Below are 26,673 nucleotides of genomic sequence, written 5' to 3'. Positions count from 1 at the left end.
TCTTTATAAATAAAATTACTTGACATATGCTTGGATATTCTTTTAAAAACGATAAGGAAAAAAATTTTCTATAATTCTGAATAATATATTAATAAACTTTATATTATGATTATTCTATTAATTCGAGAATGTTATTAATTTATTTCTCTATTTTTCTACATTTTGTATATGTTTAAATGCAATTATAATTAACACTTTAAATTATCCATTTCTAATTCCCAGTTGCAGCAACTTAGACTTATACTCGGTCTTAAAATATATCGTGATTTGGGACTCACCTATTACCACGTGTCGTATCCGAAAGAGCTTCTCGTCTCGGGCAAGCCTCAGAAAAATATCGTCGCTTACGACCAAGACAACGTGTACACGTTCGCTGACAGCAAGAAGAAACCACTCACCGGAAGCACAGACATGAAGAGCAATCTCGTACCAGCGATCAAGGACGTCTGCGCTGACTTCGCGGTTTTCGTAAGTGTTCAACAAGTGATCCTCATCTATTATTAGGGATTTTTTTTTTTTGAGCCCGTCAAAAGTTAGAAGAGTTGAGTGAATCGAGCGTTATTTACCTGAGATCATATTGCAGTCTGGCGGTGCCGCGTTCAGCTCTAACAACTTCTTGGACGCCAAGTCGAATCAGAAGAAGCAATTCGTCCAAGTGGCAGCAAAGAGAATCGCAGATAGCCTCGTCAACGTAGAATTTGAGAAAGATTGCTCGTGCTTGTACGAATACGGTATGATAGGACGCTCTAAGTGTAAGATCGTAGGTCGAAAGGAAGTTCCGGTAAGTAGTCCAATTTCCGTTACTTAACTCCTTTCCTTTCCTTGAAACTTTCTATAAAGCATGAAAAACATTGTGAATTGTTTTTTTCTTTTTAAATAATTCAAGGAATTCTCGCTCGTTTTCCATTACCGATATCTTCATTAATCCTTACGTCAATATAATTTTTCTATTATTTGAAAAATTGTTGAGAATTATTTTAAATTTAATTTTAAATACGTATTTGAAAGTACAGAAATATCTAGATATATATCTAGATATTGACACGAATTATTTAAATGTTAATTTTAAATTGTAATTCTTGTTGAAATAACTTTCATTTTTCAGTGATAAAGTTGAATTTTCAGGTATATAATAATCGTGTATATATCTATTTCAGAGATCCGCGAAAGGAGGAGCGAAGGGTTAAAGCGAGACCGTCGCGCATCCCATAATTACTAATTAATTTAGGTATATTGTGTTTGTTACTTTGTTATACTACGGCAGACGTATTTTCGATATTTGTAAGCAAATTAAGATCATCAGACCTCCCAGCGACAGGGAGGGCCACAATTGAGAGTAATCACAACCGAGGACTGAAAAACTTCATTTTCGTTCCGTTAAAATTCGCTTCGATGATATTTTTTTAATTTTTTTTTTTTTTTGTAAATAATCTTTTATACTTTTTCGCAACAACGAAAAACACGAATTGTTCCACAACGTGGCCCAACTGTATATCGATCACGACTTAGAATAAGTTCTTACCCTGAGTAAACACAGGTATTAATAATGTTAAATGTGTGCGACAAATAAAATAAAATGAATATATTATAATTTGTACGAATGTTAAAAACGCGATGTATCCTCGTCCACGTAATACGGGACATCGATTCGATTTACGGTACGATTTGTACGGCTTACTTTTATTAAATTAAGATACCGATGCTGTACGAGACTCGGGGGGTTAATCTGAATTCAATACCGACCATCGTACCGTTTATCATCGATACGAAACGATTTTACGCGCTAGATGATATGGCTTGTGAAGAAATATACATACATTGTTCTTAAATTTAACTTTGATTTTATTTGTTATTCATCCTATCCTTAATTCACGAATCAATGCGAAAAGAAAATTTTACAAGGATAATAATGATGAATGAAAATTAAAAAAAAAAGATGAAATGATATTTATTATTTCATCAAAATTTCATTCAACGCAAATCATTTTTTTATACACGTATATATTCTCGGACATGGAATAAAACAATTGTGAAAAAATTTTAATTGAGTATATAATACGTTTCTTCTAAAATAATTCTATTCTCGATATTTCTTTTTCAATTTTTAATTTTCATAGTCATTCAGATTTATACTTAATTAAAATCGTCACAATTTTTTAGAAAAAAAATGTATACATATATATTTTAATTTATGGAGATCAAAGTATTTTTGCTAACTGAAATATAATTAAAAAAGAGTTTTAAAGGAAGAAATTTATTAAAAATTGAATAGTCAAAAGCAATGATTTCAAATCGAAATCGTATCCATTAATAAGTATTCATGAATTTAGAATCAAAAAAAAATAAAAATCATAATCACGAAATTCGAATGAAATGTCGATTCGTTTGTCTTTGATGTTATTTTTTGAACACAACAAAGTTTCAAATATCACAATTATCTTCATGCTTGCAATTCATATTTTAAATTGTATAAATTAATAATTTATAGTAATTTTCCTCTTTGAAAAGATATTTCACTTCTGTTTTTATCTTTTTTTATTATATATATATTCGTTTTCATTCTTTCTCATTTTTCTTCCTCAAACTTGTCTTTTTCTCATTTCTTTCCTTTGACAAACTTTTAAAATATAATAACCAAATATACTATATATAAATATATATAATATATATAATAACTATAATTCATAATAACAAATATATATAATAACTATAATTCTTTTTTAGGCACATTTACGTGATCGAAAAGTTTTTTTAAGCATCTCTCCTTAGCTGTGACGTTAATTGTATGTCGGTCACGTTAATGCATGCACACGTTTCTCACATAATATATCTATGTTTGAAATCAAAATTTCTTGACTGGTTTAATAAGAGAGATACAGATCAGATAACGACTATCAAACGTTATACTTATTTTTAAAATGTTTGCCTTAAATTATCTGTAAGTTATTCTTTTATGATTAATGATTAGAATATTTTGAAAATTTACGAAAAAAACTCGCAATAAGAGTTATTACTACTATATTACTTATTACACAGTACTTATTCACACAATAAAGATTCTTATCTTAATTATTATTAATTATAAAATCTCTGACTCCATATTTTTATTTATCTGTTTATTTTTAATTAAAATATAGATACGTTATCACGTATCAATAAAATGATTTAGATTGTTCAATTTAAATCCTTTTGATCTCAAAGTAAAAGTGAATTATTTGAATTGTTGATAAAAGAAATTTATTAGCGCAATATATATATTGTACGATATATGCTATGTGATAAATCTTATCATTAAACATACACCGGCTAAGCTCGAATTAAAATTGAGAATTAGAGCGTAACTCTACTCGACAATTCAATTCGAGAAACCTTATGCTTCGTTGTGTAGCAAATCGAATTATTTGAAAATCTTCATTGTATTTTTCCTCAACTATCTTTTCCCTGTTATATATACATAGAGCATAAAATTTCAATATATTTCCATAAATTCAAATATATCTATTTTAACTTTAAAATATTTTCTTCTACAGAAATTTGTCTCTTTAAGTTATATTATTTCTTTACAATTGTTCATAAACTATATTCTTCAAAATTTAAAAAAATAATTCATACTTCTACCTTTTTTTTTTTCTAATTATTAAGTTATTAATTTTGATCGATTATTTCTTATAATGATTCGATTTCATTTATTTCTTTACTTTTATAATTTTTCTTTAAACAAAATTAATTTTTCTATTTTAATTCATCTGATATTGATAAAAAAAAATTGAAAAAAGAAAAGAATTAACTACTGTTATTATTGAAAAAAGAATCGGCTTGCTACATAAAGATTTCTAAATGAAGCTCGAGATTCAAGTCACTCGACGACATACAAGTTGTATCTATAATCTACAGCAGACAGATCTACTTCGCTGACCTACTTGTCTGATGCGAGACTACTTAACCCTTTGACGACCACCTCTTCAACTCGCGCGGTCCATCTGGTTTGCACAGATCGTTGACATTATGGATCCGTACAGCTATTTCTGTGTTCGTTATACGTTATACGTTATAAGTTTGCATTGCATAAGCAAATTTATTTATAAAATTCCTATATATCTAATAGATTTTCACATTTGTTTTCATAAGACCTTTTAAAATCTCATTACACCTTTGACATATTCGTTTTTTCTTTGATATATCTATTTTTAATTTATTTATCTTTGATCTATATACATTTTTGAATTCGCCGACTTGACCTTTTCAATTTATATATATATAATTCTATCTATGACTTGTGAAAGATGAAATTTCAATTATCCTTCTGAAACAGAATTTTGTTTTATAACAACAAACAGTTATCGCAAAGCCGAGATTAAATTCTTCCAGGAAACAATGGATTTTTACAATCAATCTATTCTTTATATTTTTTTCCTTCCATATTTATTCTCTATCCGATTTATTCAGTGAACGAATCGCAATCTTCTTCGAGCAAAGAATTAATATTTTTCAATGTATACATTTTTTCGTTTACCATTTAATCTAGTCATTTTAATGGAATGTAATATCAAAAATGATTTGATCAAAAAACCGATAGATTGAAACCGATAATTAATTTGCGTTAATTTAAAAAAATGAGGAACATTTGAAAATGAGATTGAAATTATTTTTAATTTAAAGAAAGCTAAATTGTATCGACTTTATAAATATCTATTGTATAGTATAAAAATTCATTATTATAACAATAATAATAGATATTGAAAATCTTTGCTTATATAATATATATAATAAATATTTATAATAAATATTTTAAATCAATAGATTATTGATATAAATATATATTTCCGTATAAAATAATAAAATATTTTCAGTCTTTTTTAAGTTAATTTTCTAAAACTAATACAATTTATATAAATTTTACATACATATGCATACATATGCATACATAAAATATCTGTTATTTAATAATGTAAAAAAAAATCAATTACAATTAAAATTTGATTTATTGTTAAAGGTAAAATGGTTACTTATATGTAATGAATTTAAATCCAACTATAAAAATTGCGTATCATATTAAATTTAGGAGATAAAAAATATCAATTTTTGCTATATTTACGAGAATATAAATAAGTCATATCATGTTAAATGTTGAAATAAATAAATATTAAATAACAATATTAGATACAATTTTATTTCAACATTATATAAATCAATAAATTATCGATGATTTCAAATAAATTTCTTTCCATGATGCATTATTCTTAGATACTATTAATTTTTTTTGCCTTTTTAGTGATCATCACTATTATGTTTATAATTAGTTTTAGAGATGTTTTCACGATATACTGTGTACCATACTGAATTAAGAAAACATATTCACAATCACTGAAACAAGGAAAATATTCAAGAAAAGGAAAAAGAATAGCGTAAATTGAGATGTATATATATAAAATCATTTGGTCGAAATTGAGAAGCTCAATTTAATAAGAATATATGCTTTTATTAATTTTTATTAACTTTTTTTATATCATTAATTGAAACTATCTTAAAAAGAACTAAAAATCAATTCTAATTTAATAATCTATTGAAAGTTTTTTTTTTGAATATTCCTTAAATAATAATCATAGAAAAAAGATTATACAATAAATATTAATTTAAAATTTATTACATTTATCCCATATATTAAAAGTATATAGTAATATATTAAAAATCTCATAGATATATATCATTTTCCCAAAAAGTTCTTTAATTGCAGCACTGAGTTTTTCAATTGTAAATAAAATTGATATGGATATAATAATTAAAAAACGCTATAAATTTTGAAAATGGATTTATAATTTATAAATTAAAATATACCATATACAAAGCTTCAAGTCTTCGCTACGGAATGGAAATAGATAAAAGAGAAAATAACAACGATTTAAACAAAATCTAACGGTAGAAATAACTACCTATGAAACTACTGCATCATTCAACTACATACATAATGAGGACGTTGACAATGACAAGAGAGCCAAATCTCATTGATTTTATTTGCTGAAATAAAAGTGAACTTTAGACTTAACTTCTATTTAAATAAATTAAATATCAATCTTATGTAACAATTTCAACAGTTTTAATGAGAAAGGAATAATTTTCTTGTTATATTATGGCAAAAGGCAACACTCGCCATTGCATGTCCTCAATCTTGCATTTTTAGGTTAGATTTCAGTAAAAAAATTTAACTTCTGATCGACCTACTATCATGTAAAATGACGGAAGCGCAAATTTTCGTTAATCAACGTTTTATTTCACCTATGTTTTTATGACAAAAAAGAAAGAAACTATCTGAAGAATAATCGTTATACGAAAACAAGGATCATGATTCTCGACTACTATGAACACGATATGTTCGAAATATTGTACAATGAGCGAACAATACGAAATATTACGTTTGGAACGATTAACGACGCCAAAAATTGACAAAAATACGTTTAGAAATATCTACGCGCGTCTTATCTAAACACAAAAAAATCACCCAATCGATTGGACGTAAAAAATAATAATTTAACGTTGCTCGAAGATAAAGTGCATCTACCAATATTTAAATAATTTTTATTGAATATCATAGATAATATGAATTAGCAAAGATCATACCCACAACTTTGTCTCCTTTCAAACAAAGAACAATGATTGTTCATAAACACTGATTATATATACCTGCACGTTTTCTCTGTGGTCTTCATTCTCTTTCTCTTCCACTCATAACACATATACTCTGTTTCTCTCGTTCTTTCTTTTTAATTTCATACTTCAATTTTACTCTTGAATTCATTCTTTCTTCTCTCTCATTCTCATTTTTTAACACATTCACTCATTCTCGCAACATCGGCGACAGAATCGTCTAATTAACACTGTATGTGGTACTTAGAGAGCTCGCGCATTTGTGCACCTACATATACAATCATACGTATATTTGTATCACGACGTTATACGTATCTGAATGTATATGTGCATATGAACCACATCTGCATCTCACACGCGTCTGCACCTAGAAGTTACATTTATTATTACATGATTGTACCTAACAAGCATGAACTTTCCATGATCGAATTGTCTCCCGAGCTTACGATTATAAATATATATATATATGTATATATGTATATGTATATCTTGGAAACCAAGGGGTCCTCTACGTTCGTTAAGCTGCGCTTAAATAAACTAGTACGTACAATTATTTCTTCGTCGTAACTGTAAATTTGTACCCGCAAGAACGAAGTTTTCATCGACGTACAGTCATCGTCGCGTCAAGAACCACAAGAAGTACGTCTTCGTGCATCACAGACGCCTCGGCAGATGTCTCACCAATCAATCGTCAACGAATCAAATGTTGACTATGTAAATAATTTCGAATATTTGGCGCGAAACCTGCGAAAATTGTTCACCTTTTAGGTCTTCTTTTATAAAGTAATTAAAACAAACCTTCTCGCAGGTAACACGCTTATTTTGCGTATCATTGAAGTATAAAATACTTCTAAAATTTGAATTTTCTAGTTGACATAAAACCTGAGATTGGTGTCGAAGATTATAATGAAATTTGGACGTATTATTTTAGAATATTTTAATACATTTTTTTATTACTGTACAGGATGTTTTGAAAAATAAATTATTTTTAAATATTAATTTGTTTTAATTAATTTATCTATTAAGTTGGTCAAAAAGTTTCATATTCAAAATTTATATCATTAGATTGTTGATTATATCAATTCCTTTCTATATGATTTTTTTATATTGATATTAAAATCAATAAATATAATTAAATATTGTATTAAATCGATTACTGCGATTTTTGTATTAGAAATAACATGAATAAAATTTAATTTTATAATTATATAATAATATTAAAGATTAAATTAAATAGTTTAAATTAAATTTTATATAGAAATACAATGTATTTTTATTAAATGGAATTTGTAATTCTTTATATAAATTTGTAGGTTGAATTGATAATATAAAACAAGAAAAAATGCTTAATAAATGCATTTTAGAATATATAAAAAAATTCCAAGTAATTAAATTATATTTAACTAAATTAAATATAAAATAACAAGATATGTGTTGTTACTATTATATTACATATCATAAAGATAAAAATGCTATGTAAGTTCAATATAATGAATATAATATATAATGAAATGCAATAAATGATCACATGTTTTATCATCGTCAATTTTCTTTTATAAAAAAGATTTTCTTTCATAAGATAAGAATTTATACAATTTATTAAATATGACTTTCTAGATCAAATGTTATGGATAGTGATCAAGTAAAAGCTTTCATTGAAAATAATATCTATGTTAAATAGTTTTATAATATTAAATCGAATATAAAAATATTTCCAAAAACAAATTTAAAAAAAAATAAGAAAACTTTTCAGCCAACTTCATAAATAATTCTAAATGTTTTCACAAACATTCTTTAACCCTAAATAATTTTCAAAAACATCCTGTACAGACGCGATAATATTGTGGTATTTAATCAAAATATCCAACCTCTGAATCCATTGAATTTCGTTAAAATCTTCGTGTAGACGAACCGAGAGATTTCTTCTAATCTAACTGCTGAGAGAACAAACTTGGCAGTACATGAAGAGTACATCTGGTGATTCCATATTCGTTCGTTAAATGAACTACCCTTTTTAGGGATGATTATAGTTGCCATACAGTCCTCTTATCTCTAAAAATAATCTTAAATAAATCTTGGTAAGGCAGTGCCAGCTCGGTGGTACATGTATGGTGGAGGAGGCGGGCCAGTGTAGTGCCTCTGATGAGGATGAGGAAGGGAGGACCTATGGGATCCCATCGTCCCGCTCGAAGGTGAAACATGTTGCAGAAGATGAGAAGTTCCATCTCCTAAATCCAATTCAAGCTCCTGTTCCTCTATCAGTTGCAATGCTCCAAAGGAAGCCGTCGCCATCGCAACATCCGGCATCACACCCGACAATTGTCCATCGCTACACGAATTGTTCTCTTGTTGCTGAAAAAGTAAGAGTAAGTAAGAGATGGAAGAGTGAAAATTGATTTAAATAGTTTTTAAGAAAATATTTTCATTAAATCATAATTAAGAATGTCGTTATTTTTTTTTAAATAAAGTAAAAAAGTCACAACAAAATATAAAATATTGGAGATTTGAGTAATTTTATATCAAAAGAGGTTACGATTTATTTTCATAATTTAATAATTTAAAATTTACCTCAGCAAGGAGTCTACAACTTTCGCCTTCTGTGACTATAGCTGGAAGTTCATGTCTATGAGTGCAAGAAGAGGCTGGCCGTGGAAACGTCATGTTTCTTCCGTAGCACAATGATGGAACTGTTCTAGCATTGATCCCTAAACCCGGTGAATCCATATCTTCGATATCAGTTAGCCTTTCATTTTGCTCTTTCACATTGTATGCAGCTGTATTCTGCAAAAAAATATAAAACAGATATTTATTATCCAATTTCTATAAGTTAGATATATCTAAAATAGAATAGAATATCTAAATTGCAAAGAAATTTTTTAATGAAAATATAATAACATGATAATATAATTAGATAAATATAATAACATAATAATATAATTGATATTTATTAATAATTCTTATAAAAAAGTATTTAAACACTATTTGATATTCAACCGATAGTTAGAATATTTTAAATTCATGTTTATTTATATTATATTTATTTATATTTATGTTTCGAATATTGAATATTGAATAATTAAATATTCATTCAAATTTATAAAATTTGTGTGCATTTAAATTGCGATATTTCGAAAAATTTAAATAACTTAATTAAATATTTTTTTAAAATTTTAGTTACTTTTAACACATTTCTATAATAGATAGGAAGCTTTAGTCGAAGGTTATTTGATAAAATATTTTCTTATTAACATATATATTGTTTATTTATGTTTAACGAAAATTATATATTAGAGTTTCAAAGAATTGAATATATTGTATAAGCAGTATATATCATACTATATAAGCATTGTCAATTATACATTGTCAACTATATATACATATCAAATATTTATCTTCAGCTATTTATCATATCAATATTATAAATATATAATTAATATAATATAAACATTTAGTTGTCAAAAATATTTTTATATTTATAAATATTAATATTTCATAAATATTAATACTATTTAAAAAATATAATATTTATCTTTCCTCTTGCTCAAAAGTTTTATATTATATATTATGTCGAAAAAAAATAAGTACTATTTTCTAAATATAGAAAAGTTAAATACATTTATTTTCCTATGTGTCGAATAACATTTTATCCTTTCAGAAGGATAGAAACCATCAGAAATTGTCCTTTTAACAAGGAAACAACTCATCAAATTGAAACTCATCCATGCAAGTAGAAGCGCGCTTAATTTGTAAACCGTACCAAAAAGGTTTAAACCAAACTTTCTAACTAAAATTTTGAACCTATGAAAGATCATCGACCACCATCGACATTCATAAAAAATCCAAGGGTATTTAAGATCCCATGACTTAATTGTCTCTGACGTCAGAAGCAGTGAGTGCAAAATTAGATTACATGATCGTGCAAACGTTGAATCTCTCTTATTGGTCTCTCATCATGTAATCTACACTTCCTCTAACATTATTACATATTCGGTTTTAATTTTTATCGAGGAGATGGGGATATCATGAATAAGCGTTGAAAAGAGGGAGAAAATAGGGGTCAAAGTCAAACGGTAACGAAGCTTGGCTCAGTTGTCGCGATTCCACTGTGCGAGCCAGCTGCATTCAACCGCTTCTGTAATTTCTTCAACATCGCGACGATTATTTTTGGATGATACTTCATTAAAGGTTGGTATCTCAATAACTAGCATCTTAAACTTGTACCACTACATTCAGTCTCTTAGAAGAATTTTAACGAAACATTGTTTCATTTCGAGAAATAAAAATATTGTTTGAAGTTTTTTTTATAATTAATGAATATCTATAAGTTTTGAATATTGAAGAATTGATTAAATTAATAATTAAGTAAATTGTTAATAATTAACATTAAAATCTTATATATTATATAGACCAGCAAGAAAATATTAATGTCCCTATGATTAACAAATATTATTTCGTTGTTATAATTGTCAGATTTGATAATTATTGACGATCCATAGATTCCATGATTGCAATATTTATAGATTAGATAGCAAAATTAAAAATTTCAATTGTTAATTTCAATCATAAAATTTTTATGTATTATTCCATATAAATATTCCATATTTTATATGGTACTGAATGAAATAAACAAAGTGACATATTATTAAGACATATACTTTAATTTTTATTTTATATATTATTTTAATAATTTTAATTTTTAAAAATAAATGACAAGTCAAAATAAATTTCAAGTTGAAGTTTGGAATAATTTAATTTTATATATTTTTTTTCTGTTTAAAATACTTTTTCTTTTCCATGTTTTGTGCGATTCTTGTGAAATTGTGCAATATTCAGAATTAAAAAAAAGAGCTTTTATAATAAAATTTTAGATTCGTTTTTTATTTTTTATTTTTAAAAACTTTAAAATAAGCCTATTTACATTTATTTAGACTTAGTATCAGAGTTTTAGAATTTTTTATCGATCGTAGTTGCATAGATCCTCGTATAAATGCAATTCGATCATTGTATGATTATATAGACGGTTAACCACGATTGCATAATCACAAAATTGAATAGATTAAAATAAAATTAAATAAATTGCAAAATAATTTTTAATTATTAAATAATAATAGTAAATCATATTTAGAAAAATTCCATTTCCATTTTCATTTGATAATGCAATAATATCTTGTTTTGATGACATTGAATATCTGAATAGTTTGAAAATACTTAATAATCATACTTTAAATATCGAATATTTACTGTTTAAAAATTCTTAAGATTAATCTTTTTATTACGACTATTACGTTATTCAAATATTTTAAAAAGATTATTTTATTTTTAGAAGTTGAAATATATCTAAAAAGTATAAAAGTTAATAAAATGAAATAATAAAAATATATATGATTATATTTATATTTGAAATGTATACATGAATATTTTAATGAAAATCAATATTAACTTTGTTGTATAAATGTATTTTAATATTCTTAACTTCCTATCGTATTTTTAATATTAATAATGTTATTTTTATTAATTATTTCTATACTTAAATATATGTAACTAATATAAAACAATTTAATTATATGGAAGTTAATTATTTTATTACTGAAAGTGTTAAATATTTATTCCATTTTAAAACATTTTTTTGAAATCAAAAGTTTAAAGCGATTTTCGTCGCCATTATATTCTTCCCTATCACTTTATCTTAATATACTTAAATAGTAAAATAGCCTCGCTTTATTAAATTGATTTAGTATTATATTTAGTATTATATTAATATTATATATACATATATTTTTAATTCTCTAATATTTTTCAATATGTGAAACATGAGTTAATCTAGTTACAAAGTTCACTTCGTTAGAGCGTAATTGAAGCTAAGAAATTGATCTCAAAAAAATCTAAGGAAGAATCTAATTAAACAATATAATATCTTTGTCTCTTTTATCTCGTTATGTGAGAAAAAGCCAAAAATCTCAAATGCAGGAAATAACAATAAATAACATAATGTTTACGCTTCGTTAAAAGTTATCCTAAAACTAAAAAACTACCCTCAAATGTTAAGGAAAAATTTTTTAGAGACGAATAACATAATCACGTTCAATATTCTCGAAATTAAAATTTCATTCTCTCGAATATCTAATGAATATGGAAGAAAATTATACTAAGTTTACAATAAATAGAATATTGAGAGATTGCAAATAATAAAAGAGAAAATGTATTATATAGATTGTATGGCAAAAAGTATCATTATTCTATGATATCCGACACTTTCTCCTTCCGTCAAATATCTTTCAAATATCTTATAATTAGAAAACTACGACGGAGAGGAAGTGATTTAATGAGTCACTTCTTATGCTCATTGAATGCCGCATTAATTTTGAAATAGATGCAAAGAAACGAAACAGTTTCTTACTATTTTTTTTTTGTTATATTTCAGAAAAGAAAGAACTATGAATATTACTTTCTATTTTATACTTAAAATCATCAATTTATGTGATATATTTAATTCTTATCTGTAATCAAAATCTTTGACATCATTCAACTTTTGTTTTGTCAGTGATTTTGTTGCAATAAAATGTTATGAAATTGAATCAATAATAAATATATAAATAGATACATAAATATTAAATAGTGATGATTAAATTGTAATCTAAATTGAATTTCATTACTTCCTTAATATTTACGATAGAAATATAGATATATGTTACTTTCAGAATAAATTTTTGTGAAAAATTATACGAATAAATATAATTATTATAATAATTATTTCTTTCTATATTCTAAAATGAATTCTATTTTTTATCTTGAAGCAATGAAAATAACAGATTTTTCTTGTGTATAATCCAAATGAAAATTGATATTTTGTATGTAATATTTTAAATAAATTTATTTGGTGAATTTAAAAAAAAATTGTACTTCTTTTATGTAATTTCAAATATGGTTTATATGAATACATTTTCAAGATATTTTTTCAATATAAAAAAAATTAATTTCTATAAATGATTCAAGTTAAAAAAGAAATAATTTCTAAATGCAATTCAAACATTTTTGCATTTTTTTTCGCAAATTTAGCAAATTTAAACGAATTATGTCATTAGAATTTCCGACGCATGTGCAACAGTTATTTTATTACGTTAGATTTCTTGATGCGTTACGCAAACTATAAATAGAGTATATACTCTTAGTAAGCTTAGGTCTATTATCTAAACTAACTAAACGACAAACGTTATAGTAATTCTTTTTTCTGCATTATAAATATAATTTTTTTTGCATATAAATAATTTCTTAATAATTATTTAATGTTTTTGCAAATTATAAATAAAATTAATAATAATTAAAAAAACAATAAAGTCAAAATTGTAAATCAATTATCGTTAAATCTTATATATATCTTATACATAATATATAATTATTATAATAAAATTAAAAAACAATTACTTATTCGATTATTTAACTTTTTCTTTGAAAATATTTTTTATAAAATAAGATAAAGAAAAAAAATAATTCTCATACTTCAAATATTTTTCATGAAATCTAATCTATCGTTGATCGAAATTGGACTTTATTTTATTTTATTTTAATAAAATTCGAATATGAATTGTTATTCATTAATTATTCATATATTATTATTTTATTTAATATAATTATTTAAATATAATTAATTATGTATTATATTTTGTTTAGAATGTCTACTAAAATCATTAATAAATAAATAATTGTCATTATTTGATTCAAATAAAAAATGAACTATATTCATCAAAACTAAAAACTTAGAAAACAATATCAAATATTTTAATGTTACTTTATAAATATAATATTTATTTCAAATCAATGTTTATTAACGATAATATGAAAATCTTTTTATAATTTTTATAAATACTGAAATTAAACCTTGTTTATTATCCTTTTGATTTTAATTTTATGAAGCAAGAAATTTCATATATAAAATAGTTGCATTTAATAAAAAATAAAAAAAAGAAAACAAATATTAATAGAAAATCAAAATTATCGCATAATGATATAAAAATAATAAAAAAATAAAAGAAAAATTTTCCCCATTCGAATAAATAATAACAATCGAACAAGTAATAAAAAAGTTAATAAATAAAAATTGAACGAAAAGAAATCGAATAAACCGATAAAAAAAATACAATTTAAATCGATTATTTAATTTCAACATCAAAAGCTAAATTAGAATTCGCCGATATAATCGATTTCTTGAACTTAATAGCACTATTTACTTAATGGCGTATGATCATGTTAAGCTACAGTTACCAGTGAATGCATTTTCTAACGATTATGTTCAAATATATTTATGAAAATATATTCATGATAAATTCATGAAAAAAATTTTGAAAAATTCTTCAAATATCGTATTCGTCTCGAATAAAATATTTTTATTCGTTAGAAATAATTAGTGTTAAAAATAGTCTCATAACAATAGTCTTATGTAACATTAATGAAACATTTTGAATAATGTTTCGACCACCATAATGAAAACGTACGTCGTGACGTATAAATCGGGTTTCGAATAATTTATTCAAATCATTCTACGTCGCTTTTCTATTCACGTGCGAAAACATTGTTCGGGAAACCATTGTCATTCAAGATAAACATCACATTATCATTATAAATAATTTGTCGTTAGCTTTTTATCTGAAAAACATCGACAAGTTTATCTCGTGCAATTTTCGTCTACGGAAATTACGATGCGCTCAATTTCTCGCATGTAGCGGAAACTCGTGCCTCTGACAGACAGGAAACGACTATAGAAAAACGAGAATCATTGACGAGGAGGCGTCGATATTGCTCTATTGCGTTTCGAGATTAATTTTCGAGAAAAAATAAAAGATGGAAATATTTTAACATGAAATATAAGATGTATTGTAATATAAAGTACACGTTGTTTTCAGTATTTTAGAATTATTGTTGATGGTACTATAATAAAAGATGAAATTTTATTAAGAATTAATTAAAGGAAATTGTTAGGTTGAAAATATATTATAAAATAGAACTTTTACTATTCAAGTGTTAAGATTTTAATTTCTATTACCATACAATGCAATCATTTTCTTCATTACTCGCAATCTAAATTAATTTATAATTATTTAAATTTATTTTAAAAGCATTATTTAATTTAGTTCCTATTTAATTTCTAATAATTTTATTTTATGACGTTTCATCGATTCGTAATATGTATAATAATTTTTTTTTCAAGCTACATTTCATTTTAAAAAATTTTTTTTTTCGATATTTGCAGATATATTTACTATGTTGTTTTTCTAATATTCTTTTTGATATTCGATAATCAATTATTATCAGTTAATATTTCTTCGATTGATAAACTTTCATGGAAGCTAGAAAATAACATTTCATATCTACAGAAACACATTAATCTCGTAGAATCGTAAAACAAATAACGAAAGATTATAAGAGTGCAAAATATTAAAAGTTGATCGTGTAAAATAAACATATGTGCTATAAATTAATACTTGGTACTAGGTATTAAAGTATCAAATCATTTGTAAAATATAAAATGAATATTCTCTTTCTCGAATACTAGCCTCTAAACTATTTCCAAACATTCAACAACTGTTTTAATCAAATGTTTAATCAAAAGCTTAATATAATAACGATAATATCAGACTTGTTTGCTTATTTGAAATTATATACAAATATTGAACTTTGCAATAATAACTTTGAATAATTACTTCTACCGAATTTGAAATCAATTTTGATTCTTCCAAGCTGCTTTAAAAAATTGTATTGAAAAAAACGATATTTATCGATAGTTTTCTTTTTAAATTGATAATGCAATTCGATTGACGTTGAAAATCTATATTACTTAATTGCGAAATCGATATCTTATTTTATAACCACAATACGTAGCCTAGAAAACTGAACATAATGAACAACTTAAGAGATAATTGTATGCACAAAAATTGTACGATTTTCATATTATTTACTTTCAATAAAATTCTCGAATATAATAGAAATGTTTTTTTTAATTCTATATTTTTTTCTAATTTTCTTTCCTTTTATTTTTTATTTCAATTATTAAAAAAAATATTTTTTTCAAATTTACTGATTAAAATTTTCTTCGTAAGAATTTAATTTCTTCAAAATTTTTTTCGATCAATTCTATCTTCAAAATTAATTTTTAGATTTATAGCATTGTCTATAAATATTATAATTTTTATAATTGATATTTGAAATAATGTATCATATCATATATACATATCATAATAAATATGTATTCAAAAAATTCAAATTCTATTTTAAAACTATACAATTTATTTTCAGAGAACATAATATGTATGATGTAGTAAAATGTCTAATAAAAGTAATATTTTTACTTGTAAAATTATTCTATGTGCAAAAATATACCAATTTTCATTCAAATCCATGTTTCATCGAAATTCGATTCTCTCAAAAACGAAGCTAAATGAAAAAGTTTAATTTTACATTTTCGATTTATTTTTTACGATCCTTCACTATTTATTAATATATATTTGAATATCTTTTTTCACATTAAATATGTAAATATTATTGGCTATAAGCCAATATCCAATAAGCCAATATTATTGATCAATACAAAAATTACATATATTTAAAAATATTTTATTAATTTATAATTTTATGAGAATTCTAATTATTTTTCTATTCTATTTTATTTTTTATCTTCTTTTCTTTGTACTACATTTGAAATATATTTTAAATATATTTTATATTATTAAGATTAAATAATTTAAATAAATTAATTTAATTAAAGCACTTCACTAAAAAACTTCAAATAATTTATTCAATTTTTTTAATTCATTTATTTTTATATTCCTCAATAATTTGAATAAATTGCATTTTATTAGCTTAAATGAAACAAAAAATGAACTTTATTAACAAATCCATATATAAAGTGAAAATAAAAAAGTGCATATGTGCAGTAATATTTTATCGTATTTATCTTAAACTATGTTACTATGATAAAGATATTTGATATTATCTATTATTGCTATAATAAAATCATATTTAATAGAGTTGGAATAAGTAGATAATAAGTAGATAATACAGCATTCTATGATACATGTATGGTAATTCGATGATGCAAGTTTTTTTAAAATTACCTACACGCAGATCTACCTGCGACATTATCTGTTTTCTATCGCATAACTTGAACTATAAAATCGATTTAGAATTAATATAAGCATAGAAAGACAATAAGTAGATAACTGTAAGATGTATTTATAAATATATTGTATCCTTGTGTAAATATTGTGCAGCCTTGCTTTCCAATAAAATATTTTTTTTTTATCTTTCTCTTTTATCTTCTATTTCTTTTTTATTTCTATTTCATTTTTATAATATTAAATTTTTTGTAATCACGAAAGTAATATATATATCTATCTGAATAATGATAAAATGATTTAAACTTTCTATTATATTTCAATATTCAATTATAATTGTTTCTTTACATTAACATGAAACTATTTTAAAATCAGATTTCTTGAGGTTGTTTATTTTTAAATATATCTATCATTATAATAAATTTTTAAAAATGTTATAGGAGTATTTATACTTGGATCATTTTTGAATTTTAATTTAATTTGGTAATATAATAAGTATAATTGTTTACAATTATAATATGATATTAAAATATCAATTAAATTTACTAATTATATAGATTTTCACAATAGTTGTAAAAAATTTTTCGCTAAAATATTAAAATGTAAAAATAACATAAAGATAAACAAATTATAATAAATTATAACAAAGATAAAAAATGCGAAAAACATGATTTTGCATTTAAATGTTACACTTAAAATGTATAAAAATAAAAATTTTAAAAAATAAAATGAATACATATATCATTGATAAATTCATCATATTCGAATAGTGCTTTAGTTGCTTGATAAGTATTTAGTTACTTGATAAGTATTCAATAGTATATACATATTTCTAGTAGAAAATATTACAATTATCGATTAGTGTTGGATAAATCAAAAATATATTTATATGAATAAACTAGAAAATATTGAAACACGAGTAAGTCATCATAAATTCATCTCTACTTGACAATAAAATAATAAATTGTGTTAAATAAAACATTTATTATAATGAAAAGCTATTGTTGCGCAGTTTATGAAAGCAAGATTAGCAATAAACGCGAAAAAAATTACTAATGTAATATATTATTGTTTTATAAATTATTTCACTTGTTATAATTTTAGTAACGTGCTCGAACAAGATAAATCGAGCATCCTCAATTATTTATCAAAAGTATCCTCGTTGAATAGTTAATATTTTTAAGATTAAATCATCGTTTTTATATTTAATTATGAATACAAAATTATATTCAGGTCTTCTGGAATATAATAAGATAAAACTATTTCTAAATAATCATAAATAATGTTAATTGGAGAATAAAAAAGTTTATTAATTTTTTCGATTTAAATTAAATTAAAGGAAATCTTATCATGAACCATATAATTACAATTCTTAATCAATCATTTAATATATTATTACAATTATATGTTATTATATAAATTAGCCTTCTGTAATATAAATTCAACCAGTAATTTTAAATTAATAATAATCAAAAAATCATAATAACTATCGAAATTATAATATATAAATGTAATATAATGATAGACTATTATGTGAACTATTATTTCAGGTAAATAATGTCACCATCGATCGAATCATTTCCAATTCAAAAATTGGATACACTTCTAGCACAAACTTTAGGTAACAATATTCAAATAAAACATGTGGAATGGAAACTTCTGAACGCTCCAGGTGAAAATTATGGAAGCGATATGCTAGCGATCAATGTCATCGTAACGCGATCTCCCAAGAACACGGAGGAAACCTTAAATTTGGTAGCAAAACTTCCGCCCACTTCCGCCTTTTTATTGGATTTGTTCAACAGTCCAGTATCGTTTAAAAAAGAGATTCAATTCTACAATTCTATGGCGAAGGAGTTCATGAAACTACAAATCGAGAGTGGCATGAACGATTCGCAATTGGTACCTAAGTTCTATGGAGGAAGATTGGGCTTGAACCCAGACAAATTCGACGGACAAGCTGTCATCCTTTTGGAGAATCTGAAATGCAATGGTTACATAACGGAAGATCGAATTTTTGGATTGGATAAGAAACACACAGAATTCGCGATCAAATGTTTAGCTAAAATGCACGCTCTTGTTATTGCTTTGAAATTGAAGAAACCTCAATTGTACAACAATATAGTAACGGAACTATTAATAGAGATCACAAATGAAACAACAGAAAAATGTCTAAATGATATGATTCAGAAAATTCTGATAGACTTACAGAATATGGAGGAAATTAAACCATATATGGATAATATCAAGAAAAGCATGGAATATTGTAAAGAACAAAGTGAGAAATCAAAAAAAGTGGAAGAACCTTGGGGTACAATGATTCACAACGACTTCTGGGTAAATAATATGATGTTCAAGCATGATGAACAAGGAGAGATTATTGATATGAAGATTGTAGATTTTCAACTGAACATATACGATTATGGTGTTAAAGATTTGATTTTTTTTCTTATATCGAGCGCGAATAAAGATACTTTGGATAATGAATTGGATTATATGTTAGATTTGTATTATTCTTTTTTCATTAAAGACTTAAAGGCGTTAAATATAGATATAAGTAAATTCCCTAAGGAAAAGTACGATGAAATTGTAAATCATTGTAGCATTTTAAAACTCAATCAATGTCTTATGATGACTCAAGTGATTCAAGCTCCTCGAACAAATAAAAATTTAGATACAAAAGTTACAAATTTCGATACGGAAATGAAACCTGATGAAATTTTTAAGGATCAATCTAATAATGTTATATATAAACAAAAATTATCTTGTATTGTAACCCTATTCCATAAAAAAGGATGGTTACTTAAATAATAATAATTTATAATATGTTAGATAATTTGTCATGGATAGAATAATATTTTTATAGATACAAGGTTTTTATAGTACAAAATAATAATTTTTATATAAACAGTGTTAAAATTTATACAAATTATGTTTATATGAAAATATATATAGATGATTTTGATGATATTAAAGACAAAAACTTATAATTGAAAATTTCATTTAGAAAAAAATACCAAATATGTTTAAGCTTTAAAAGTTAAATAGTTGTTTAGAAAATAAATTTTTTATTTATATTATAAATATATATATTTTATTAAAAGCTAAATTTGTTATGTTTAAATGTCTGCACCATGTTATTTTGCATATATAATTATTTTTTTGAAATAAAGAGTTTATTTTATTATATAAACATAACATAATATAAATGAAATTTATTTTTTTAATCCCATATGAAAGTAAAGTATTATATAAACGTTTCAATAATTTTTTTTATTTAAATTTTCACTGCTGCTCATTTCAATCTCTTAAATTGCTATTATTATATTTCTGAAAATTTTTGTTATATGAAATAGATGTATTGTCCAGAATTTTACTTTGTTTTACATGTTTCTAATTGATAGAGAGAGGAAATTGATAATGATATATATATAAAATATTGTGAAATATATTAATCGCAATTATTTATTATTATATATTTTTAATTAATCGAATTAACTATTTTGAAATAATAAATTAAGTATTTTCATTGATTTCAAAAATATTAATTACAAATAATAATTAAATCATGCTTCTTAAAACTCCATTGGATTAAAAAAAAATCACATGTTGATATCATTATGAAAGAAATAAAAAAAATAAAAATAAAAATATCAAGCAGTTATTTGAAATATAATTGTTTAAAGTAAAAATTTTCCTGTTTTGAATTCCTATCAGAATGTAAAGACAATAATTTATTACTGTTTATTTTAAGAAGAGACTCTAGAATTATATTAAGAAACAGGAAAAGAAGAATACTCACCTCTAAGAGATCTGCTACCGTGTCAGGTAAGTTGAATTCTCTTACAACACGTAGTCGCACTTGTCTGTTAATCTCATGACGTGACGATAACGGCAAACTAATAGCTCTCTGACAACTGGGAGATTGTCTCAATTTCTGTTCCCGCTTCATCATAGCTGCCAAGGTCGTGGAATCTGGAACTTAAATAGAACTCGTACCGAACTAGTTTTTTGAAAAAACGATTTGAAAAAGAAATTTTTCACATACTTTGCAAAAATACAATAAAATATAATACAATAAAAATTGTAAAATTATCTAATAAGAAAAGTAAACAAAATACCTGGGAATGCCGCAGCAAGAACATCTACACCGGCTGTACCCATTGGTCTCGGTTTCTCATCAACCATATACAAGGCATCGGGAATATCAGCTACATAACGTGGCCTTCGTAATCTCACTAAATCTGCTTCTTGGACCATTTGTTCCTCAATTAAAGACTGTAAAAAACGTTAAACTAGAATATATGTCAGTGGAATATATAGCATGTATATTTATATTATATATGTATATTATATAATTTTTTTGCATGTATATAATTATTAATATATAATATGTATAAATTATAACTTCAGTCAATTCCAATCATTCAAGATTAATTATAGATGATATTAATATAGATTAAAATTTGATAAGTTCGATAATATGTTATAATACATAAATCTTCAAAATATCAATATTATTTACAATATATATGATATAATAATAAGTCATTCATAAATTATTATAATAAATTTAAGCGGTTGGTACAGAATTAATGTAACTAACTTTACACAACATAAATAAGTTTTGATTATTTAGTATATTCAATTAAAATATAAAATTAATTTAAAAAAAATTTTTAATAATTATTTTTTTCTTTTCAATAAAAATTTCATACCTTTATTTCTTCGTAATAAGGCATGAATAAGCGTGGCCTTACAAAAAATCCATTTTTCTTCCCTCCTCTTATCCATGCATTCATTCGTAAATTTTCTCTTTCGTCTCCTATCATATGACTGGGTGGAGTTGAAACTAATCCTCTTCTAATAGCCTACACACAGAAAAGCTTTATTAAATATCGTATAAAAATGAATATTTATAATTGCTGAATAAACTTAACGTTTCGTACTTGAGCTAACGCTTCGCTGTTTGGGGGTAATATGTGATCCATTCTGACAAGTGGTAAAAGTTCACTAAGTATTTCCCGCAATTCTATGTCGCTTAAATCCCTCTTCTTCAATCCTTTTCTAGTTACAGAATGTACCGTATGGCTGAGCAAATTTGGTTCCCGATCCTCCATACGACGCACTAATTCTTGTTCTCCCCACTTGAGTACCGCTTGCAGTATTTCAAGTTCACTCGCTTGCAAAAAATGACTTTGCAAAACATTTGCCAAATGTGCGTGATCCAATTGATGAAGAATTGAAGAAGAAGCGACTGGTTGAAATTCTTCTCTTAAAAAATGCAACGCTTGTCTATGTACCCATGCCGATCCATGAGGTTGACTACCCCATCTGTAAAAAAAATAATTAGATATCCATAAGTAATAATTTTTAACAAATTTCAATCTAATTAATAAAACTTCAAATTATAAAAAAATTTACTTTAAAACCGTTGGAAGCGATTCCAATGTAAGATATTCTAAAATAAGATCTTCACAACCCTGTGATAATATATCTAGCTCCAAAAATCGGCCGATTTGATACAATTCCATTGCTTCTTCTAAAGGGCTTGGTCGAACACGTCCAGTGTGCGTAAGAGCCTGAACCTAAGAAAAAATATATAGAAAAAAAATAATTCATATCTATATCATAAGTTAAATCTTAAAAATTATTAAATTATACTTTAAATAAAAAATTTTAATCAAAATTTTAATTAATTTGATTTTGCTTCTAAATCATTTTTAAAAAAAAATGTCAAAATACATTTATAAAATATAATATAATTACCTCTCCAAGACTACCAGCGCTGTTCCCGCAACCATTACCTCTCATAATTAAAGATAAATCAACGGTATCTAAATATACTGCATGTAACAATACTCTGGCATATCGTTTGGGTATTACACTCTCATCCAAAACTATTCTAGTGGGTATATGAAGCGCTCTTTCTGTGTGATCTTCCCCAGATCTAGTCCGTCTTTGTATTAAATTTCTGAAGAACGGGGATCTCGCAGAAAGTATCGCTTTATGACATGGCAGTTCTAACTTTGGCCGGAATCCATATTCTGAACTTCCACTATCTGGTCTCTGGTAATCACTATCCGATGTGAACACTAATGCGGCATCCGCGTAATCACCGGTGTCTAACAGATATCTAAGATCATGTTCCAACGGATTCGGTGTCCCGAATTCTTCGCTCAGTCGTCGCAAGAGATTCGCCTCCAACGTTGCATCGTGTGGACAAATATCACCAGTGTAGAGATATCGTAACAATGCTGAAAACATTTGTACTTCGAGATTCGGTGTTCTCAGTTCCAAGCATATTCTGGCACCATATCCTAAAATAAAATTATGATTAAAATAAATTTTTAAAACCGACTATTACATTGATTAACCCTCCATAACTAATTTTAATTCTTTATTTATAAGAAAAACACAATTATATATAATTATATTCAATTATGTTATGATTGTAAAAATAATAAGTAACAAGTGATAATATAAAATAAAATAGTGCATTAATTAATAAAATAATTATTAAGAAACATAGTTTCAAAATTTTATAATGCTACAGAGGATTAAATGGATACAAAGAGGGCAAAAATTTTAATATACCCGGACATCCAGCTAGCAAATCCCTAAAGTACGGGCAACGCGCCGACAACAGGGCTCTGTGTACGGGGAAGCACGCTCCTCGGTAGACGAGATCCACATCAGAACAATGTTTATAGTCGTACAACTTCGACAAATCCTGTTTATATGTGGCAGCTGGTGGTCTAGCTAATTCGGCTTGGACATGGAGATCCTTTAATGCAGCTAACGCCTCATACTCCTCTAGAAGCGCAGTTGCTTCTAAATGACTCCATGTTGAGACCAAATCTCGGATTATCCTACCATGGTCGCAGGCCTTTGAAGACCGACGTCTCCGAATGAATTTCTTTCGTAATGTCGCGAACCCCGTCATTTTCTTCTTCTTTTCCCTGAAAATAGATGACATTCGATTTTATCAATTTCTATAATAGTTAATCCAGAATCAAAGATGCTCATTAAGCTTGCTACTAATGATACTCAGCTGAATCTTTAAAACGGTATCATTATCGTTTATAGATTTAGGCGATAAAGAACGACAAGCAAATGAGATAAGGAGATGTCTAAATATTTAAATACCTGATAGCAATGCCATGTTGATCAGGTGGATTACCAGAGGATGAAAGTCTAGCTGCTTGAATCGAATCTCCACCTACACTGGTGATGCTTGACGATGCAGAAGCACCCATTCTATGTATCATGTAGGAAGCATCTCCACGCCGTCTTTTCACGAACCAGCAATCCCTTTTATCAGAATTATCAACCTCCTTTGGTCGTCTGCGTTGCAATACACACGGTGTCAAAATTCGGAATACATTCATTGCTCACCCAGACAACAGCCTGAAATCATTGTTCATCTTTTATATGATAAACATATATTCTTCGTGCTTCTATCGAGCAAATTTCAATGTTTTCGAATTAAAAAATTTGAAAATTTTAAATGAATTTTTCTTTCTTAAAAATTAAATGTATTTAAACATAAACATTACGTAATTTTTATATAATATTAATATGTTTCGTATAATGAAAATTTAATCTTTTATATGATTCTAATTATTTATAAATTAATTTAATTAAAGGATTTCTTCATCATTTAAAATTTAAGTTTTAAAGATTTATCAATATTTATGTCAAAAAATATTTATCAAAGGAAAATTTCTACTAAAATTTTTTTTAAACAATTACTATTTTTTTAATAATAATTTTTAATAATAATTAATGTAATATAATAATATAATAAAATTAATGCATTTTATAAAATAAGAAATTTACTTTTTTTAAACTTTAAAATATTGTACTTTTATACTATTCTTAAAAATAACTAACTTTTAAAAATATTATACAAATAAATGAATTATATAAAAATATTTTAAAGATAAAAGAAATATTATATGAAGAAACTTTTTATTCTACAATATTACAATATATTTATATAAAAGTTTATATATTTGTAATGAATAAATGTTTTATCAAAGTATAAAATTTTTTTCTGTTCTTATCTGAGTTCACGCAAAGAGGTCACTTTAAACATTGACCAAATATGCGATTATACAATACATAAATAAATCTTAAATTATAATATAAAAAGAAAAAAATAACAACTCAAAAGAAAAATTAAAAAATTATTTGATTTACTCGAAAACAAGTATCAATTTCGATGTGTTTTCTCATTTATAGCAATGTTTTCATCTACATAAGTACATATTTTAATATTCAAAATTAACATATTTCAAGGTCAATATTTTAAAGCAACAATATCAAATACACATATTAAATACAGATTTTTTTAAATAATCAAAATTTTTACCATGCATGATTCTATATATTACCTGAAAAATTAATTTTAGAAATTTTTAATAATTATAACATTTATCATTTAAAATTTATTTCAAAATTTCACTATCTAAAAAATTTTAATATTTAAAGGATGTTTTTTTATTATTTAATATGTTATTCTAATTTTTATTTATAAAAGAAAATAAAAAACAATATTGAAAAAATATGTATCGAAATGATTTACGTAAAAATAACGAAAGTTTATCGCATCTTAAACTTTCACTTTGTTAGCCAACATACAATATTTACCTAGAAAGTGCACTGCATTGAATTCGGAAGCGCCTTTTAAATGGATACGCTCAATTCTCGATACTTTTTTCATCCATTTCCGACGAAATTATCGACGCTTGAAAGGAACAAATTTTTGGAAGTCATCAGATGTTGAATAACATATAATTGTAGTAATAATCTTATCAAAAATTATTTTATTAAGCTGTTCTGGAAGTTAAGATCTTTTAAAAAATTCTTTTTAATTGCCTGATCTATTGCAAAAGCTTCAATTAAGCATTAATTTCTATCA

At 25.0% G+C, this 26,673-nt stretch overlaps 3 protein-coding genes across 7 annotated transcripts in view; 2 read left to right on the top strand and 1 right to left on the bottom strand.

Moving 5' to 3' along the window:
- LOC107995298 (apolipophorins) overlaps positions 1-1,834 on the top strand; it is a 35,910-nt gene extending 34,076 nt beyond the window's left edge. The window contains exons 24-26 of the mRNA XM_017052701.3: positions 223-468; positions 584-781; positions 1,158-1,834. Coding sequence (XP_016908190.2) covers positions 223-468; positions 584-781; positions 1,158-1,187 — 474 coding nt within the window. The 3' untranslated portion in view covers positions 1,188-1,834. The remainder of the gene's footprint in view (positions 1-222; positions 469-583; positions 782-1,157) is intronic.
- The window catches only part of LOC107995318 (BTB/POZ domain-containing protein 7), a 28,519-nt gene continuing 2,431 nt past the window's right edge, over positions 586-26,673 (bottom strand). Inside the window, exons 2-13 of one of the 5 annotated variants that reach the window (XR_009830870.1) lie at positions 26,403-26,499; positions 24,897-25,157; positions 24,345-24,709; positions 23,517-24,067; positions 23,172-23,335; positions 22,697-23,081; positions 22,466-22,618; positions 21,869-22,025; positions 21,550-21,728; positions 9,211-9,423; positions 7,191-8,994; positions 586-832 (exon numbers count right to left, since the gene is read on the bottom strand). Coding sequence is in view for 3 of the 5 variants with exons in the window: in XM_017052748.3 (XP_016908237.1) it covers positions 8,707-8,994; positions 9,211-9,423; positions 21,550-21,728; positions 21,869-22,025; positions 22,466-22,618; positions 22,697-23,081; positions 23,172-23,335; positions 23,517-24,067; positions 24,345-24,709; positions 24,897-25,138 (2,697 nt within the window). In the remaining 2 variants the exon portion in view is untranslated. Of the gene's footprint in view, positions 833-5,792; positions 8,995-9,210; positions 9,424-21,549; positions 21,729-21,868; positions 22,026-22,465; positions 22,619-22,696; positions 23,082-23,171; positions 23,336-23,516; positions 24,068-24,344; positions 24,710-24,896; positions 25,158-26,402; positions 26,500-26,673 lie in introns of those variants that run through there. The other 4 variants (XR_009830871.1, XM_017052748.3, XM_028665515.2 and 1 more) reach the window with 4 other exon arrangements.
- LOC107995320 (uncharacterized) lies at positions 10,655-20,956 on the top strand. Its single transcript, XM_017052753.3, has 2 exons — positions 10,655-10,827; positions 19,298-20,956. The coding sequence occupies exon 2, from the start codon at positions 19,305-19,307 to the stop codon at positions 20,556-20,558; it is 1,254 nt and encodes a 417-aa protein (XP_016908242.1). The 5' UTR covers positions 10,655-10,827; positions 19,298-19,304; the 3' UTR covers positions 20,559-20,956.

This window comes from Apis cerana, linkage group LG8, assembly GCF_029169275.1.
Source record: "Apis cerana isolate GH-2021 linkage group LG8, AcerK_1.0, whole genome shotgun sequence".
Classification (NCBI taxonomy): domain Eukaryota; kingdom Metazoa; phylum Arthropoda; class Insecta; order Hymenoptera; family Apidae; genus Apis; species Apis cerana.
This window is presented reverse-complemented; position numbering and strand designations above follow the sequence as displayed.